At 42.6% G+C, this 21585-nt stretch overlaps 1 protein-coding gene across 1 annotated transcript in view; it reads left to right on the top strand.

Annotated features, from left to right (window-relative positions):
- Positions 1 to 16076, top strand: part of BMPR1A (bone morphogenetic protein receptor type 1A) — a 174528-nt gene extending 158452 nt beyond the window's left edge. Inside the window, exons 12-13 of the mRNA XM_034777384.1 lie at positions 7741 to 7871; positions 13377 to 16076. Coding sequence (XP_034633275.1) covers positions 7741 to 7871; positions 13377 to 13502 — 257 coding nt within the window. The 3' untranslated portion in view covers positions 13503 to 16076. The remainder of the gene's footprint in view (positions 1 to 7740; positions 7872 to 13376) is intronic.
- The last annotated feature ends 5509 nt before the right edge of the window (positions 16077 to 21585 follow it).

Below are 21585 nucleotides of genomic sequence, written 5' to 3'. Positions count from 1 at the left end.
CCCCGTCCCTCTTCAGGGACCCTTCTCATGAGCAACTCCTCTTGCAGGAGGTGCAATCACTCCTCGCTTTAGGGGCAATAGAGGAGGTTCCTCAGGAGTTCAGGGGCAAGGGGTTCTACTCCTGCTATTTCCTCATCCCCAAGGTCAAGGTGGGCTCTGGCCTATCCTGGACCTGTGAGATCTTAACACATTCATAAGGAAGGTTTAGTTCTACATGATCTCTTTGGCCACCATCATTCCTTTCCTGGATCCGGGGGACTGGTACGCCGCCATCGACTTGAAAGATGCATACTTCCATATATCTATTATCCTGGCCCACAGACGATTCCTGAGATTCATAGTCAGTGGCCAGCACTATCAGTTCAGTGTGCTCCCGTACGTGCTCTTGGTGGCCTCCTGGGTATTCACCAAGTGTATGGTGGTCGTGGCAGCCTTCCTCTGCAAACATCAGGTGCAAGTATTCCTGTACCTAGAAGACTGGCTTATCAAGGCCGAGTCCCAAGCACGGGCCGCAGAGCATGTGTCCCTGGCCTGGGCCACATTCCATATGCTGGGCCTCATATTGAACGTGCCCAAATCCACACTGGCCCCGACGCAGAGAATAGAATTCATAGGGGCTCTCTTGGAATCCATGCAGGCCAAGGCGTTCCTGCCGGAGCTGTGCTTCCAATCATTTACCAACATTATCAAGCACCTTCGCTGGTTTCCCACAACCATGGCCAGAAATTGCATTAAACTATTGGGGCATGTGGAAGCCTGCACATATGTGATACAGCACGCCAGGTTACGCCTTCGGCCACTCCAGGCATGGTTGGCGCAGGTGCACAGGCCGGGCAGGGACCCGCTGGACATGATAGTTATCCTCTCCCCTCGCTTCCTCGAGTCTCTCCACTGGTGGCTGCAACCGAAAGTTGTTTGTGCGGGAGTACCCTTTGCCAAACCCCATCCTATGCTGTTGGGGAGTGCACGTGGGCAATATCAGGACCCAAGGCCAATGGTCCCACACAGAACTATCACTGCATATCAATGTAAGGGAGCTGAGGGCAGTTCATCCAGGCCCGCCTGCAGGGCACATGTGTGTCGGTGCTGAGGGACAGCACTGCAGCGATGTTCTATATAAACAAAAAGGGTGGTGCTCACTCCTCTCCCCTGAGCCGGGAATCCCTTGAGCTGTGGGATTTTTGCATCACCCACTCGATACACCTTGAGTCGTCGCACCCTCTGGGGGCACAGAACAAGCTAGACGACTGCCTTAGCCGTTCGTTTCACGGCCATGAATGGTCCCTCCAGCTGGACATTGCACACTCAATTTTCTAGAAGTGGAGCTCTCCCCACATAGATCTGTTCGTGACACGGAGCAACAGGAAGTGCCAGTGGTTTTGCTCCTTCCTGAACCGCAGCCCAGGCTCCATCGCGGATGCCTTTCACGGATGGGTCACCTGCTGTGCGCGTTTCTGCCCTTCCCTCTCATACACAGAGTCCTCAAGACTCGCCAGGACAGGGCTTCCTTGATCCTCATAGCGCCAGAGTGGCTCCGCCAGCACTGGTTCACCATGCTGTTGAACCTCTTAGTGGACAGACCAGTGGCGCTTCCTGTCTGTCCGACCCTAATCACACAAGACAGTCTGCAACACCCCAATCTGGAGTTCCTCCGCCTCATGGCGTGGAAACTCCATGGCTGAACCCTCTTGAGCTTCAGTGTTCGGACCCAGTGAGGGAGGTCCTGCTGGGAAATAGGAAATCCTCCATTCGTACCATGTACATGGCAAAGTGGAAGCGTTTTTCCATTTGGTCTTGGCAAAGGGGAACTGAACAGCAGCTAGCTCCAATTCTCCTGTTATACCTTAAGCAGCAAGGGTTAGCAATATCTCTCTCAGGGTACACCTGGCTGCCATCTCAGCCTTTCACCCAGGGGCAGCGGGTGGGTCAGTGTTCAATAATCCCATGGTAGGCAGGTTTCTCAAGGGCTTAGACAGATTTTATCCCCAGGTACAACTGCCAGTTCCCCAGTGGAACCTCAACCTTGTCCTGTCCGCACTCATGCACCCCCCTTTCGAGCCCATGGCAACCTGCCCTCTGTCATACCTATCATCGAAAGTGGCCTTTCTGCTGGCCATAACCTCGGCCATAGGTGCCAACTTCTCCTGGCGCCAGTGGGTGCTCAACCCCCAGCCCCGCTCCGACTCTTCCCCTGCCCTGTCTCCTTTCCAACCCCTTCCCCAAAGTCCCTGCCCCAACTCTGCCCCCTCCCTGCCCCATTGGACTCCTTCCCCAAATTTCCGCCCCAGCCCCGCCTCTTCCCAGTCTTCTCCCCTGAACGCGCCACGTTCCCGCTCTTCCCCCCTCCCTCCCACAACTTGTTACGCCACAAAACAGCTGTTTCACTGCGGCAAGCACAGGAGGAGAAGCGGGGACGCGGCGTGCTCTGGGGAGGAGGCGGAGGTGAGCTGGGGAGGGCGGGTGGGGTGGGAAGCTTGGCTACCGGTTGGTGTAGAGCACCCACCAATTTTTCCCCATGGGTGCTCCAGCTCCGGAGCACCCACGGAGTCGGCGCCTATGACCTCAGCCAGAAGGGTAACCGAGCTCAGAGCACACTGACTTCTGAACCACCATATATGGTCTTTTATAAAGACAAGGGGCAGCTACGCCCTCATCCTGAATTTCTGCCTAAGGTTGTCTCCCAGTTTCATGTGAACCAAGACATATTTTTACCTGTGTTCTTCCCTAAACCCCATGCCAGTAACAGGGAGCGCATGTTCCATTCCCTGGATGTCAGGCGTACCCTAGCATTCTACATTGAGCACACAAAGCCATTTTGTAAGTCACCACAGCTCTTTATTGCAATCACAGAAAGGTTGAGGGGGCTCCCGATCTCGTCCCAGTGCATTTCATCATGGATCACGTCCTGTATCAGGACTTGCTACGACCTGGCTAAAATTCCAGCCCTTCCGCTTACGGAGCACTCCACCAGAGCGCATGCGTCGTCTGCAGCATTCCTGGCACAGGTTCCTATCCAGGACATTTGCAAGGCAGCAACGTGGTCTTCCATCCACGCCTTCATGTCACACTACGCCATTACCCAGCAGGCAAGGGATGATGTAGCCTTTGGCAGGGCAGTCCTGCAATTCACCAGGTGAATTCCGACCCCTCCTTCCGGGGGAACTGCTTGGAAGTCACCTATTGGAATTCACATGAGAAATCACTCGAAGAAGAAAAAATGGTTACCTACCTCTCGTAACTGTTGTTCTTCAAGATGTGTTGCTCATGTCCATTCCAAATCCCGCCCGGCGCCCCTCTGTCGGAGTATTCCGGCATGAAGGAACTGAGCAGGCAATGGGTCGGCAGGGACCTATATACACCGCCATAAAGGCGCCACTGTAGGGGTATCTACAGCCAAACCGATGGGTACCGCTAGCGGAAAAACCTTCCTACGATCGTGCACACGGCACGCACACACCTATTGGAATGGACATGAGCAACACATGTCGAAGAACAACAGTTACGAGAGGTAGGTAACCACTTTTTCTTTTTTCACATCCCACACCAAGCTCCCTGGTAGTGGATGCTGTTAATGAAAGGGGCAAACAATCATATGTCATTAGCCAAATACAGCCACACAAATTATGGCATACTATCCGATTTTATTGAATTTCTCCCTGAGGGGGGAAAAAAAGCAATTTAGTGCACTCATTTCCGAGGGCCAACTGATCACCAGGATGGCACCGCAAGCTGCCCTAGACTCTGCAGCTAGAGCAGCACGATCCACACCATGATCGTAATGAGGAGGGCGTCCTGGCTGCATCTCTCTAGCTTCCCTAAAGAAGTGCAAGCAACAGTGGAGGACCTGCCATTCAAGGGCGTCTCTGAAGTCCTTGGGTATCTATACTCCTAGGACAAAGAGAAGACAAGGAAGGTATTATAACCCACAGAGCTTCCGGTCCACTCAGTTTGCACAGACACACAGGCAATACGAGCCACAAGCCCAGAAACAATGACCCCCAAGGAGACTATACTTGTCAAATCAGTCTACCATGTCTCATCAACATTGGTCGAGGGCCCGAGACCCCCCAACTTTCAACAGTGGAAACTCCTACCATCTCCCAGCCATTTGGAAACCGTTTAACTCCCCTATTACCCAGTCTGGCAATCTATCACTACAGACAGATGGGTGCTGAAGATCATTGAAGTTGGATACTCCATACCCACCCCTCCCTTCCCTCTTCCGGGACCCCTCTCATGAAGATCTATTGCGACAGGAGGTAACCCACCTCATCCGGCTAGGAGCAGTAGAACTGATACCAACAAAATACAAAGGGACAGGTTTCTGCTCAAATTACTACCTCACACACACAAAATAAACAGGAGGATGAAGACCCATTCTTGATCTCTGATGGCTCAACAAATTCATCAGAAATCAACACTTCAAGATGGTGACGCTGGCCAACATTATCCCAGCGTTAGAAAGAGGGGACTGGCTCTCGGTCCTTGACCTCCAGGAAGCATACTTCCACATAATGATTCACCCATCACGTCGGAGATTTCTCTGATTCATTCTCGGACCAGATCATTTCCAATACAAGGTCCTGTCCTTGGGTCTGTCCATTTCTCCCCGAGTCTTCTCAAAGGTACTCGCGGGAGTCTCTGCAAGAGAGGAATCGTGATATTTCCATATCTGCATGATTGCCTACTATAAGCAGCGAATTGACCAGCAGCAGTGGAGGGTACTCAACAAACAATAGGCCTCTTTCCGCAATTAGGTCTCCCCAAAAAAAAAAAAAAAAAAGGTCAACCCTCAGTGAATGAATCTGATTGCCACATCACTCAACAGCCTCCAGGTAACAGCCAGGACTTGTTTGGAATTACTGAGTCACATGGCCGCATCGATCTTCATCGCTCAACATGCTACATATGCAACATATGCGAACCCTACAAGCTTGGCTCCGTTCAATTTATTGCTCATGAAGACACAGTATAAACAAATGCCTCACAATGCCAAGCAAAGTAAAAGACTCTCTATCTTGGTGGACACAACCACACAACGTATGCTTGAGAGTGCCTTTCACCCAAGCCCCTCCTACATTGACTATTACGACGTATGCGTCCCTCATAGGTTGGGGAGCACATCTGAACTCACATTCTGCTCAAGGTCATTGGTCCCTAACAGAAGCCCACCCTCACATAAATCTGCTAGAACTCAGAGTTGTTCGCAATGCATGCCCCATCTTCCTACCCATGATCAGAAACAAGACCATACAAATACTCATGGACAATTTGGCATGCATGTTCTACATAAATAGACAAGAAGGGTTCACATTCACATTCCCTGTGTGCAGAGGCCATGTGACTTTGGCACTGGTGCATCCAGCACAACATCCATATTATAGCAGCTTATCTGCCCGGATGTCAAAAGACTATGGCAGATGCACTCAGCAGGAACTTTTCTCAGGACCACAAGTGGGAACTTGACACCAGGGTTCTCCACAACATAGTCAAACAATGGGGATTCCCCACAATAGACCTCTTTGCAATGGAGTACAACACCAAATGCCTGTTGTTTTGCTCCAGGGCCGGCATGGGCCATCACTCCTTGGGAGAAGCGTTTCTTATCAAATGGAGGACGCTCTCCACCTATATGCCTCCTCCCCTGCACCTCCATTCCCTTTATGGCGTGAGTGCCTCACAAGATCAAAGCAGACAAGACAACAGTAATACCGATAATCCCTGCATGACCTTGTCAAACATCGTTCCTCTACACTCTCAGAATGTCAGTGTGCAGACCTCAAACTCTTCCTCTCCTGCCTTGTCTCCTGTCCCAGGACACGGGATGAACTCTGCACCCGACCCTGGAGACACTCCATCTCAAAACGTGGTTGCTCCATGGCTCCAAGGACCTGAAATGACATGCTCCAAAGAAGTACAGAACATTTTATTAAATAGTCACTGACCGACTACCTGCTGCACATATCTACACAAATGGAGACACTTTGATTCCTGGTGTCACACGAAGCAGACCACATCGGTATCTGCCCCCTTACCTTTGATTCTGGATTACCTGCATGAACTTAAGAGATCAGACCTATCTATTAGCTCAATCAGGGTACATCTCTCAGCCATAGCAGCTTTCCACCATAAGATACCACCAAACATTTTCTGAAAAGCCTCAACACTTTCACGCCGCCATGGGACCTCAACTTAGTTCTCTGGGGCATCACCAGATACCCAGTTCGAGCCACTAGCCACTTGCTCACTTCTCCATCTGTCAATGAAGGTGGCCTTTTTAGTCGCCATTACATCTGCAAGACGAATGGGGGAACTAGGTGCCCTCATGGCTGATTCACCCTACACAGTATTTTCTGAAGACAAAATCACTCTCAAACCGCATCCCAAGTTCTTACCTAAGGTTGCTGCCTCATTCCACCTCAACCGAACCATCTACTTACCCACGTTCTATCCTAAGCCACATAAGGATAGGCAAGAATGCACACTTCACATCCTCAGTGTTCGCAGGGCCCTGGCTTTTTACACAGATAGAACAAGGTCATTCCGCAAGTCCCAAAATTATTCGTTTCAATCATGGAACAATCAAAAGGAAATGGCATATCCAAACAGGGGCTCTCCAAATGGATTTCAGAATGCATCAAACTGTGTTACCAGCCACAAGACCTGCAACCCCCTATGGGGATTCACATGCGTTTCACCAGGGCAATGTCAACTTCAATAGCTTTTCTGAACAGTGTTCCCATTCCGGCCTATGTAGACCTGTGACATGGGCCTCTACCCATACATTTATGTAGCACTACGCATTAGAGCAGCCTGCAACATCTGATGCATTATTTGGACTCACCGTATTATCCTCTGCCACAATGTCAACTCCAAAGCCCCTCCCTTCCACTGGAGGGCACTGCTCTGAAGTCACCTAAAGTTGAGCACCCACAGGGACATCACTCGAAGAAGAGAGAGTTACTCACCTTGTGCAGTAACTGAGGTTCTTCGAGATGTGTGTCCCCATGGGTACTCCACTACCCTCCCTCTGCCCCTCTACTTCAGAGTTTCACACTCATGCTTTGCAGTAGAGAAGGAACAGAGGGGAGGTTGCTCACACAGTGCCAATTAACTGCTTGAGGCAGCACGAGATGGGGACTGAGCATGTGCGACCCAACCAGGCACTGCTACCACAAATCTCCGATAACAAGCACAAGGGTGCTAAAACTCTTAAAGTAGAGCACTCATAGGGGGACACATCTCGAAGAACCTCAGTTATTGCACAAGGTGAGTAACCCTTTCATCCTAATTTAGATTGCATCATCTTGGGACAGTGATCTGTCTTTATATGTTCAATGAAGTACACTTCTTGGATATGGTGAACTAGGTGAAATAGGAAGATTGCAGGCAGTCTCAGAATAAAGTGGAAGATATGCATGTATGCACTCCTCTGTTGTAGGGAGTAGGTCTATAGTATGTAATAGGACAGATAGCACCAAATATTAAGTGGGACTATAGGTAATTAAGTCAGCATTTAGTCCTAAATGTCCACCATCAACTATAAATTTTCAGCAAGTCATATTATGTACAATTCTGTGTTACCTATAGTTTTCAACCACTGATGAATTTAAGTTGCTAACAAGAGAATTTTGTGTTAATTTATGCTTCTTCAGTTAGTTAGGAGTTTAGATTAGGAGCAGATTTATGGATTTAGTTTGTTCTTGCATATATTACCCTGATCTTTCACACATATTTCAGGTATTGTTGAAGAGTACCAGTTGCCATATTATGACATGGTGCCGAATGATCCATCTTATGAAGATATGAGAGAGGTGGTGTGTGTCAAGCGCCTACGCCCAGTGGTATCAAACAGATGGAATAGCGATGAAGTAAGTACAGCAAAAGGGAGAAATGGGAGGAGTTCAGCGTTAGCCCCTAATGTATAATAAGGGTATTTTAGTCTTTCCCAGAGTTTTCTGAAACTGAAGTAGAGTAGGCAACAAAATTAGACATTCTAATGTTTTGAGATATCTCTGACCACAATAAAAATACTAATGTGTGAGAACAACTGGTAGCGCTTTTACATGCCTGATCTTTTTATATACCCATCTGGATGGGAAGGAGAAATACCTCACCAGCAACCAACTGCATGGTCATATTCTCACCCCAAACCAATCTAGAACTAGGCTTTAGTATTTTCCAGTGTTTTTGAATGGACCTACAATTTAACATGTCATTTTAATGCAATTTATCACACTCAACCTCAGTATATCTTTTTCTTTCATACTGGATATATCAGACATTTTCAACACTGTGGAATATGAGGTGATACTAGTGTGTTTGTAGACCTGAGGAGAGGATGGGGTAGATCATTAATGGCCCCATTGCTTTTTCATGGAGAGATCTCATTGGTAGTGCTGCACAGTTCTTCAGGTGTCCTCTGCATGTTCCCATTAATGGGATGCACAGACCGTTCAGCCTGACCAATAGAACTCTAGATAGAAGTGTTTGTTAGCATGTTCATGTGCCTCCCTCATCTCTCAACGGGGTCAGGGTCGGTGCTGCCAGCCTGCCCCCCACGGCAAGGGTCCGGGGTCGAGGCTGCCGGCCTGCCCCGCAGGGTCGGGGGTCCCGCATATACGGCCCACAATGATAAATAAGTTGAGAACCACTGATGTAGATCCATATGCCGCTCTGATTACTTACATATTCTGTCTTACTTCTTATGAGGGCTGTCAAGCGATTAAAAAAAGTAATCGCAATTAATCACGCAATTTAAAAAAATTAAGTGTGATTAATCATGCTGTTAATAATAGAATACTTTTATTCTTTATACTTTTTACGTTTATTTAAATATTTTTGGATGTTTTCTACATTTTCAAATATATTGATTTCAGTTACAGCACAGAATACGAAGTGTAAAGTGCAAACTTTATATTTATTTTTTATTAGAAATATTTGTACTGTAAAAAACAAAAGAAATAGTATTTTTCAATTCACCTAATACAAGTACTGTAGTGCAATCTCTTTATCATGAAAGTTGAACTTACAAATGTAGAATTATGTAACAAAAACCCCTGCATTCAAAAACAAAACAATGTAAAACTTTAGAGCCTATATGTCCACTCAGTTCTACTTCTTGTTCAGCCAGTCGCTCAGACAAACAAGTTTGTTTACATTTGCAGAAGATAATGCTGCCTGCTTCTTGTTTACCATGTCACCTGAAAGTGAGAACAAGCATTTGCATGGCACTGTTGTAGCTGGCGTCGCAAGATATTTACATGTCAGATACGCTAAAGATTCATATATCCCTCAATGCTTCAACCATTCCAGGGGACATGCATCCATGCTGATGACGGGTTCTGCTTGATAACCATCCAAAGCAGTGCGGACCAACGCAAGTTCATTTTCATCATCTGAGTTAGATGCCACCAGCAGAAGGTTGATTTTCTTTTTTGGTGGTTCGGATTCTGTAGACACTTCAAATTCTTCAACCTTGGCTTGAGTGCTGTAGTTATCTTTAGAAATTTCACAGTGGTATCTTCTTTGCATTTTGTCAAATTTGCTGTGAAAGTGTTCTTAAAACGAACAACATGTGCTGGGTCATCATCTGAAATTGCTGTAACATGAAATGTATGGCAGAATCCGGGTAAAACAGAAGAGGAGACGTACAATTCTCCCCCAAGGAGTTCAGTTACAAATTTAATTAACGCATTATTTTTTTTAACTACCATCGCCAGCATGGAAGCATGTCCTCTGGAACGATGGCTGAAGCATGATGAGACATATGAATCTTTAGCGCATGTGGCATGTGTAAATACCTTGCGACGCCAGCTACAACAGTGTCATGAGAACGCCTGTTCTCACTTTCAGGTGACATAATTAAGAAGTGGACAGCATTATCTTCCATAAATGTAAACAAACTTGATTCTCTTAGCGATTGGCTGAACAAGAAGTAGGACTCAGTGGACTTGTAGGCTCTAAAGTTTTACATTGTTTTTGAGTGTAGTTATGTAATAAAAGTCTACATTTGTAAGTTGCACTATCATGATAGAGATTGCACTACAGCACTTGTATGAGGTGAATTGAAAAATACTATTTCTTTTGTTTATTATTTTTACAGTGCAAATATTTGTAATAAAAAATAATATAAAGTGAGCACTGTACACATTGTATTCTTTGTTGTAATTTAAATTGATATATTTGAAAATGTAGAAAAACATCCAAAATATTTAATAAATTTCATTTGGTATTCTATTCTTAACAGCACGATAAATCACAATTTTTTAATTGCGATTTTTTTTTTAGTTAATTGCATGAATTAACTGCGGTTAATCAACAGCCCTACTTATTATTACTTATTATATCTTAAAAGAGTTGGTCTCTGTTTGTCACCAGTCAAGGTTCATCTTGCAGCAATTTCAGTTTACTGTGTCCCTGTGGATAGTAAATTAGTTTTTATTCGTGATGTAAAGATTCTTGAAATGTCTTAATAATCTATATCCACCGGTTAGATATCTTATACCATCTTCGAATTTAAACATAGTGCTTACACAGTTAATGAAACATTCATTTGAACTGTGGGAATCTGTATGCTGTTCTCTTTATCTATTAAGACAGTCATCTTGATAGCTATCTCTTCTGCAAGGCGCATAAGTGAATTACAAGTGATAATGCTGTACCCACCATTTACTATCTTTCATAAGGATAAAGGAATTCTCTGTACACACCCAAGATTCTTATATTTTACTATAAATCTGTTACCAGCTTTTTTTTCCTGAACCTCACACTCAAGATGAGGAGGCTAGATTTCATGTGCTAGAAGTTAGAAGGGCTTTAGTTTTCATTTAAATAGAACTAAGCATTTTCAACAGTCTCCCAATTTCTTTATTTCTTATGAAAAGAGGAATAACGGGAGAGAGGTCACTGTACAAATTCTTTCAAGATGGGTTAGGCTATGTATTGAAGTTTATAAGCTGATGAATTCCTGTCTTCCTGAAGGAATTAGAGCTCATTCTACTAGATCAGAAGCAGTATCTGTGGCATTTGCTAGACATATTCCTTTAATAGAAACATAAAGAGTAACAATGTGGTATACAATCCACACTTCTACTAGGAACTACTCCTTAGACTTAAAACCTAGATCAGATGCAAAATTTGGCAATGCAATTCTCATTTTACCAGGATTCCATGTTCCCACCAGCCTGGGTCAGAGTTACCGTAGTTAGACTGTCCTGTGAGTGGGAATATGCAGAGGATAGTCAAAGAAGAAATGAAGGTTACTTACTTGTAACTGGAGTTGTTCGACATGGACTCTCTATATTCACACATTCTGCACACCTTTCCTCTCTGCTTTGGAGTCCTACTCTCAGAGGACCTGAGGCCAGGGGAAAAGGACCTGAGGCAGCTGGCCACCATACCCCTTTTATATCCTTGCCATGGAAGGTTTAATGTTCACTGATGGGAGGGCTGAGGGACAGACATGAGCGTTCCAGAGAACATTGCTGGCTAGAGTTCTACCATTCAGGCTGTGCTGGTCGGAGCATCCCATGAGTGGGAATATGCATAGTCCATCTCAAAGAACTCCGGATACAAGTAAGTAACCTTCATTTTCCTTTTTACTCAGAGAGATCTCATACAGAATATCATTAGGTTTTGCATTGTTCCTGTTTTCATTGTGTACCTGAGATCCATTAGGAGAATTAGAGGTATTCTAGGGTCAGTATCCCAGAAGAAGGTGAAATAATAATGGGATTAAAATGCCCATTTATTAAGGGTAACAGTAGCTCATACTGCATAATTTCCAATGTTTAGTTTAAAGGTAGTGCTAGTTCAGATATGCTGCTATATATTGAAGCCCCGAGCACTGGCAGGCAAGTCACACAGGACTGAAGCCCTGAGACCACCCCTCCCCGCTGGGCAGAAGCCAGAGAAGATGTGTGTGTGTGGGGGGGTGGCACATGGGTTTATGTGCTCCTCCCCTCGCCCCCCAATTTTTGCTATGGTTTGCTGGCCCCGCTTGGGCATATGATGTCATCGGGTTCCCTCTTTGCATGGCAGCTGCTGGAGCTGGCAAGCTGGGAGCTGCAGGCATGGGGAGTGGCAGTGGCAAACAGCTGGGAGCTGCAGGGAGAGCCGCTGCTTTTGCTGCTGCCTCTCCCCATGGCGCTAAAGCAGCGGCTCCTTCCTACAGCTCCAAGCTGTTTGCTGTTGCCTCTCCACACAGAGCTAGCACCTGGGATCTGCTGGAAGGGGCCACTGAAGGTAAGAAGGAGGGCATCCCGCTGTTGTGAGGGGGGACACCTTTAAATTGTGACATCCCCCCCCCTACTCTCAGCAGGCACCAGTCGTTTCTGGCAGAAGCCCCTAGCCCCACCACTGTGCTGCAGTGCAGAACACACACACACCCTCCAATTTTGGTGAGCTCCTTCAGCCACACTTTAACTGTAAAAGAGCCGCATGCGTCTCACAAGGTGCAGTTTGGCCATCCCTGTTACATTAATTTGCTGTTTAAGAGGCACAAAAATTTGTGTTCAAAATTTTGCATTTATTTTCAGTGTGCTTGAAATTGAGTAAACCTTTTAAGGTAGGGTTCCAAAGACTGTTGCCAGTGTTCAAATGTTTACTAGTCTCTTCACACATTCTCCCAAATTGGTGTGAATTACCTTACACTGTGATCAAGATTAGAAAATACATATATTTTATTGTCAATTCAGCATTATGTGTAATAAAGATTCTCCCACGAGATGCAGGGTTTTTTATCATTCTATGTAATTATGGGTTAAACAGGAATATTTGGTCTTTAAATGGATATTATTGAAGCTGGTAGATAAATAATATGATCTACCTGTTTCAAATAGAAGCTATATGCATGCTATATTATTTCTTTTCCCACCGTCAGAGATTGTCCATTTCTTTTGGACATGCCCTAATTTCTCCCATTTCACTTGTCACCCAATCAGACCTTTTGTCATGACAACCGTCCCTCTGGTGAGAAACATTGGGTACACAGTATGACACCTCATTACTCTGCTATGGGATGTTAGCCTGACCCACTGAAACTTTATAGTCCTCTTCCATTTTTGAATTCAGGCAGTAAATTGAAATGTAAAAGAATCCCTGAGCTCTTGTAAAACAAAAGAAAGAGCACCAGTTTGTTGTTGTGTTGTAACTAAGGCACACTTTCTAAATCAAATCATTGTTGGAGATACCAATGTTACTTTATTCAGGGGAAATAATTGTCAAAGGATATTGTAAATAAATCAACAAAATACTAAAAAAAAGTAACCTTTTTGGCCTACTAGTTTCACCAGTGTCCTCCTTAAAACTTGTGCCATTTCAACTGTCAATCATTATTGTTTACAATATTATCCTTTTTGTTTTTTAATTTTCAGTGTTTAAGAGCAGTGTTGAAGTTAATGTCTGAATGCTGGGCCCACAATCCTGCCTCTAGACTTACAGCCTTGAGGATCAAGAAGACACTTGCCAAGATGGTGGAATCACAAGATGTAAAGATTTGACAGAATAATATAGTACTGAGGAGCAGAGTTGGACTCCTAGAACTTTTCACCCTGATAAGGGTGAGAACTAAGTGGGAAGAGGAAGCAACTGAGATTCAGTCCACTTCCTCATCTCACTTTTACAGGCTGCTAATATTAAATCTTTCAGTACTTTGTAGAATATAATGCTGAGAGTCTCTGTACACTACATGCTACATATATGGACAGCCTTGTTTTAAATATGCGTATCATTTTTGTTTTAAGCTGCATTGAGACTTCAGTCACACTTAGTGAGTCTCCGGTGAAACTCTGGATACTGAATTGCTTTCTGTGAAAGCCTTAAAAAGCTAAATGGATTCAACAGAGATGGAGAAATATAAGCTTTTTGCCTTCTACCTGATAAAAACCTAGTTGGTTCATACCAAGACTTTTTGAAATAGCCTGTAGGTTAGGAATCTGTTTGAGATACTACTCAGTTTAACAGTTCCTATGCCTTTTATGGGTCTTTTATGTGTGTGCCAGGATTCTTTGGCTGCCATTTGGGATAGATGATAATTTAAATTCATAGAAAGACTTATGGTCAGGGCCCCATATGTTCCCAGATTCCACAGTTTCAGGATTTGCCACAGAATTCATCCCTCGACACAGAATTGTGCTCCAGAATCTCAATTTTCATTTTGAAATAATTACATTTCTGTGCTGTTTTGGTTGCAAAGAGAACCTCAGAAATGTGAACAGTGTAAACCAATGTCCATCTGAGGGCTTGTCTACATGGTTCAGCAATGCGCACACTAGAGGGGTGTGATTTCTAAAGTATACTGACTGATCGATGTAGATCCTGCTGGCACACACTGTAAGTTTCCTAGGGTGCTTAATGTACATGCTGCTTGTTAACATGCACTAGGAAACTTTTTAGTGTATGCCAGCAGGGTTGTTGCAGGCCAGTAAGCGTGCAGCACATGAGTGCATTTTAGAAATCACATTTCTCTAGTGTGCATTCCCTCACTGTGGAGACAGGCCCTGCGTCTGCAGAAAGCCTGAAACAGTGACTGAGAGGTGTGATCTGCCTCAATCATTTCACTTGGGGCCCAGTATGCTCCTTGATTGTGTGGTTGTGGAATTTGGCCTTTTTCAGGGTACCACAGAAGTCATCATATTTGCTGTAGACTTCACCATTTTGCAGCAACCAGACCTTTGGCTTTCTGTTTTGTCTCTCTGTCCTGCTGGGACCTGTCTGCAGCTGCTTCATGCTTTGCATCTTTCCCCATGAGAGGGAATTAAATGGATTGCACTGCATGCTCCTTTCACTATTCTATAGAACCAGGCAGGAGGGGAGGTCTGAGAGCCAGAGCTGGAGTCCAGTTTGCAGCTAGGGTCCACTCCCAGAAGTGCAGGCTGGGCAGCTAGGAGACTGAGAGTGTCATCCAAGGCCTGGGGAACTGAGATAACCGCTGAAGCTGACTGGCATGCATGAGACAGGCAAAGAAGATTCTGAGCTAGATCATCCTGACAGCATCGTTACTGCTGGAGATCTACTGGCCACCTAGAGGACACATTGAAAAAACATAATCAAATACTATCATTCCTGAAAATCATCGACGAATTGTAAATCAGTGAGTATTTTCAACTGAATCGGATGTGTGTTGTTGGGTATGGGAGAAATGGGATTGAAAGGGGTTTTAATGGAGGTACAATAAATTAACATTGCTGCAGGATTTGGTCAAGGGTTGCTGTATAATATGCAGTGCTGTGCATATGATTCTGTACTGCAGCAACTAGCTAGTTACATGAAAGCCATTTGGCTTGCACGGGAAATCAAATTTCTGCTCCATTTTTTGCTGACCAAGACAGGTTGATATAAAAGGCCAAAAAAACTAAAATGATTACTGTAAAGTTGGGTCATTAGTTATATACCATTAATTTTGTCACTGTTCGTTTGAAGTCAGAAAAAGCACCATAACTCAAATTTAAACTCCCAATGCTGTGAATCTTCTGAAGATTAAAAACAAAGTATTGGAACAGTTCAGTTAAACCTAATTTAAGTGCCTCTAACCTTGTACTGTAAACCTTGTTCTAGATAATTTTAAAAGGTAAGGTATTTATACAGTGTGTAATGTGCTCTATTTTAAAACACCTGGTCATAGGTACATGTGTACACACATGCTATAGCCCAGATTTGGAGGGGGAGGGAATTAGAAATAATGTTGAAATTGTTCAGACATAGCGATTTCATATAAAGATTTTTGATAAATTATCTGTCGTCTTAAAATGGGTACATGGAGACTGCTTTGAAATTGTGTTAAAATGTCTTTTGAAAATACAATAGAAAATGTAGCTTAATGAAGTTCCAATATGCATTTGTGAACAACTGCAAATAACTATCTAACATTGGGTTTTTTCACTTCTGTTCCATAGTTTGCAAAAAGTAAGTGGTCAGGCAAAAGACTGCAGTATTTTTTATTTTCTGTTGTGATGTACAGACTTTATTTAACAATGCTACATATTTTATAGAAAACTAGTTATCTCAAGGGACATTTCTTTTTTAAAATAAAGTCATTACTTTTGTTCATTAAAGCCTTTAAGTATTAATATGTATTCTCGTTGAACAATTCATGGGTGTGTCAAGTATAATTTTAACTTATTTGAAGACAGCGGTAGACAATAGTGTGCCACAATTCTTATGAAAAAAGGGCTTTAAATTTTTTTCCCGTCCATTGCCAAGAAAGATATAAGATGAGGCGAAGTTGTTAAGCATGTCTTTATGCATTAGTTTGCATAGTACTCCTGGGGGAATTCTGTGCCAAAAATTAAAAATTCTTCACACAGTATTTTAAAGTTCTGCAAAATTCTGCATATTTTATTTGTTAATATAACACAATATAATCACGCCGGTTTCAATTATTTTGGTAATTTATTTAAACTACAATACAATGGATGGAGAATGGGAGTGGGGAGCATTGGAGGAAATCCCCAAGCCCCCTCTGTCTAGTAGTAATGTAGCTAGTATTGACCCTTTACTTCTAGTTATTAATCAGCAAATATATGCAGCCATATGCTCAGTGTTACATCATAGGCAATTGAAGAGCAAGTGAGGGCTCAGACTCACAATTTATATTGGCTACTGACTATCTCCAGGAAGGTCAGTAGAAAACAGTTCATGGAGCTCATTTTGATAGGAAAATTTTTCAGTCAAAAAATTTAGATTAGTTCTAATCACTAAAGCATCATAAGGATTTATAAGGCTATTACAATAAGGCTTATTTACACCACTTTGGGAATATAAAGGAGCCTTAAATTTTTTACACCTGTTTTATACTCCTGGGGAATTTACTAAGAACAATGGGAACAATTCACTAAGCAGGCAGGCTGCTACATTCTACTCTGCCTGTAGGGACAGAGCCTGCTGCACATCTACCTTCTCAGAAACACCCCAAAGCCTTGCCCCTTCATGCCGAGCATTCCACAATAGCAAGCAAGAGGGACAGAGTGTCTCTTTCTCTCTCACACATGACTGCCCAACCCTCCCGCCCCGGGTGTGATTTACGTCTCTACCAGCAGCTCTGGGCACTCAAACTAACCTGCTTGCACTGCTGGGGAGGGGTGTGTGACCGCTCTTGCGGCTTCCCTTTGCTTCCCCATCAAAAGTCATTTTTCTGATGGGAAGCAAAGAAATCTGCAAGGGCCATGAATTCTGCGCATGCACAGTGACGCAGATTTCCCCCAAGAGTAGCACAGGTAGTTGGAAAATATTTGGCATGAGTAATAAAATCAATAATTTAGAATAAACTGCTTCCACCCACCCATTGCTCTGGGTTTTTAACAATAAAAAGGAAAATGTTAATGCACGTGTCCCATAAGCTTGCTCTTTCAGAACATGGAGTTTTTTTTTAATTTAATCCATTCCTATATTACAGTGGTTCCCAAACTTGTTCCGCCGCCTGTGCAGGGAAAGCCCCTGGCTGGCCAGGCCAGTTTGTTTACCTGCCGTGTCTGCAGGTTCGGCCAGTCACGGCTCCCAGTGGCCGTGGTTCGCTGCTCCAGGCCAATGGGAGCTGCTGGAAGCAGCGCGGGCCAAGGGACGTACTGGCTGCTGCTTCCAGCAGCTCCCATTAGCCTGGAGCAATGAACCATGGCCAGTGGGAGCCGCGATCGGGTGAACCTGCGGACGCAGCAGGTAAACAAACCGGCCAGCGCACCCAGGGGCTTTTCCTAAACAAGTGGCGGAACAAGTTTGGGAACCACTGCTATATTGGAATATTTGTATTCATCTCATAAAGTGCCATTTGAATTATACATCTTTATTAGCTATGATTTATTTGCTGACACTTAATCTTGGTGTGTTTTTCTGAAGTCTTTAAGGAAAACAGTTGGTGTTGTCTAAATAAAGCAACAGAAATGTAAAAGTGAAACACCATTTTTAATTATTCATTGATTTCCCCTCACTCCAAATATTTATTGCTTAAGTTTTTGCAAGGCAAAATGTTGGTGATACTGAAGGTATGTCTACATTGCAGTTAGATATCTGTGGCTGGCCCATACCAGATGACTTGGGCTCCCGCTCAGGCTAAGGGGCTGTTTAATTGCAGTGTAGAAGTTTGTGCTTGGGCTGCAGTCTGAGCTCAGGGACCCTCCCACCTCGTAGGGTCCTAGAGCCCAGGAGCCAGACTGAGCCTGAATGTCTACACTGCAGTTAAACAGCCCCTCAGCCTGAGTCAGCTGGCATGAGCCAGCCATGGGTTTTTAATTGTAGTTTAGACATACTCTGAGTAAATGCCATAACACTTTAAAAGGCTTTTACAAAAAACACCTTTACATAAAGTAAATCCACTGAGCTGGGTTTTCTGTTGGGCGGGTGGAGGAGGGGAGAGGAAGAGTTGGAGGGGGACTTGCGCCTAAATTTTAAAAAGTGGTTGCCTAGTTGGGCTCCAAAATCTATTTTTAAGCACCTCAGTAAATGGCCTGATATTCTCAAATCATGAGTATACAGTAACTTTCATTGGCTCAATTGAGAGCCGGTAGGTGCTCAGTATGTCTGAAAATCAGTAAATTAAGGCCCTAATTCAGTAAAGCACTTAAGGATGTGCTTAAGTCCTATGTGAAGTAACTTGCAAAATCAGGGCCTAAATATGTGCTTACGCTCATAGCTTTAGATATCAATTTCTTAAAATCTTGACATTAATCTTAGCAAATTCATTAATTAAAATATTTTTATACTTAATGTAGACTTTAAGACAAGTTGCATTGCCTTATAAGGATTCCAAAGCCTTTTAAAGGAGTATCAGACTCCTTCATCCTAAATGAGTGATCGTCTCATTTTGTTGGTCAAACTTACTTCAGTAATTATTTGTCAACCAGTATTTAAAAAAAAAGGGGGGGGGGAGGATGCCTAGCAAATATCTTTTAAATGTAATGTGTAGAGTATGCCTTGTGAACATGGTCTGTGCATTGGAACCAATTAAGCATTGCATATGGAGATTTGTATTGTCTAGCAGGTTCTATCTTGTTTTAGTTGGATGGAAAGTAACTTGCATCTTTGAGATAATTGAGGCCATTGTATTCAGTGAGAGTAAGGAAACATTTACGTTCCTGGTTAACTTGTAAATTCCTAAAGGAATATGATGTTTCTAGGAATGAATGCAGACTTGCATTTTGGGTTTTACTGTTTGCTTATCTTAGAATTTTCCTTTAAGAATGAGTATCTTGAAAACCCAAATTAGATAAGTGATGTACAACTTCCGTAGGCCTCTAATCAGCTTTTAAGGTAGATATTTCTGAAAGTACGAGACTTTAAAATCTTGGAAAATTGGTAGCTTCATTTGTATGTACCATATTTTCCTTAATTATTTCATTTACATTTTTAAATTATATTATCTTTAAGTGTTGATATTAAAATGCATAATGAATTTTTAACTGTTACCTCCTCAGTAAGCCTAGAATCAAATTTTAGAACATCATCTAAATGACCACTGAATGTGCTATAAAATTAATTCTTTGGGTACAAATCAGCTATATTGTCTTCACATACTATATTTTAAATTAAATTAACAGACTAAAACCACTTGAAGAGTAAAAATGTCACTTAAGTTTAAAATTAAAAATATTTTTTGGTTACTGTAATAATGTTTAAAGGGAAGTAATTATCTTTTATTTTGGTTAGATAGAAATGGTTTAGCAGTTCTCCATTGTTGTGACAGTGCTTCTGTAAGAAGGCAGAGGACACAAACCTGCTTCCACTGGGTGTACCCCATGTAGGGATGATATAATGGTATATAATACAGAGCTTTATGGAGCTCACAGTATAGTAGCCATGGTTTAATAGTTATCACAAAGGTGGAGTGAACACTATTTTACTTAATTTGTTAAACAAATCTCATGTAATTGTTGCCTTGTTCTATATTATCCTTGAATGCAATTAAGTCCACATACTGTAGTGATGTTTGTGCTCTGACCTACCCATGCCCAACGTGAAATGTATTATATTGTATACAAAAATAACATTGTAGTTAACTTAGAGAAGATGTAAATAAAAATGAGAGAAGGGTAAAACAAGCAGAACGATTACATTCTTGTGTTTGTTATATGCCAAAAGTGTAGAATAATCTTTTAAAATGTAACACACTAATGTACCTTGTACAGCATCTGATTTAAAAGGTGCCTTAAGTTTACCATGAATGCTTTTTTCTGTACACAGATTATGTCCAATGTATCATTTTTAAGTAAATAACCTTATTTTAGTACATATTAGTAATGTGTTTTGTATTTACTATAAGACTTCTTCATGAGTATGTACTACCTTGGAAACCGATAATACATAACCAAGTACTTCTCTGCTTTTAAAATACTGTATTTGGTTCAGTCTTTAAATCATTGGTTAAGTTAACAATGGTTATTAACAGCTTTAATCATCTTACTTAGTGATGCTCAAAGTTGCATGGTGGACTACCGTAAATCATCCAGTGCCTTAAATGTGGGCACAATACTAAAATCAGTATTCTTCTTAACTTTTCTCCTTGGTTCGTATTGGAAGAAAAACAAAGCCCGCTTTTAATAAACTGCTTTGCTTGATCATTTGGTCTTTATTTGTGTTTGGGGATAGACCTTTTAGGCATATGTTGCCTATACAGGTAAAGATCTATTTGTCAATTGAATTTACACAAACTCTTATTGCCAGTACAAATAATTAGGGCTGACGATTAATCGCAGTTAACTCATGGGATTAACTCAAAAAAATTAACCACGATTAATCACACTGTTAAACAATAGAATACCAACTGAAATTTATTAAATATTTGTGGATGTTTTTCTACATTTTCAAATATATTGATTTCTACTACAACTCAGAATACAAAGTGTACAGTGCTCACTTTATATTATTTTTATTACAAATATTTTGCACTGTAAAAATGATAAAAGCAATAGTATTTTTCAATTCACTTCATACAAGTACTGTAGTGAAATCTCTATTGTGAAAGTGTAACTTACAAATGTAGAATTTTTTTTTTTTGTTACATGACTGCACTCAAAAACAAAACAATGTAAAACTTTAGCTACTTACTTCTTGTTCAGCCAATCACTAAGACAAACAAGTTTGTTTACATTTATGGGAGATAATGCTGCCTGCTTATTTACAATGTCACCTGAAAGTGAGAACAGGTGTTCTCATGGCACTGTTGTAGCCGACCGTGCCAGATATGCTAAACATTCGTATGCCCTGTCATGCTTCAGCCACCGTTCCGGAGGACATTCTTCCATCCTGCTGATGTTCATTAAAAAAATAGTGGGTTAATTAAATTTGTGACTGAACTCCTTGGGGGAGAATTGTATGTCTCCTGCTCTGTTTTACCCGCATTCTGCCATATATTTCATGTTATAGTAGTCTCAGATGATGACCCAGCACATGTTTGATTTAAGAACACTGTCACTGCAGATTTGACAAAATGCAAAAGTACCAATGTGAGATTTCTAAAAATAGCTACCGCACTTGACCGAAGGTTTAAGCCTCTGTAGTGCCTTCCAAAATCTGAGAGGGACGAGATGTTGAGCATACTTTTAGAAGTTTTAAAAGAGCAACATTCCGATGCGGAAACTACAGAATCTGAACCAC

The sequence above is a fragment of the Trachemys scripta genome, chromosome 7 (assembly GCF_013100865.1).
Source record: "Trachemys scripta elegans isolate TJP31775 chromosome 7, CAS_Tse_1.0, whole genome shotgun sequence".
NCBI lineage: Eukaryota > Metazoa > Chordata > Testudines > Emydidae > Trachemys > Trachemys scripta.
This window is presented reverse-complemented; position numbering and strand designations above follow the sequence as displayed.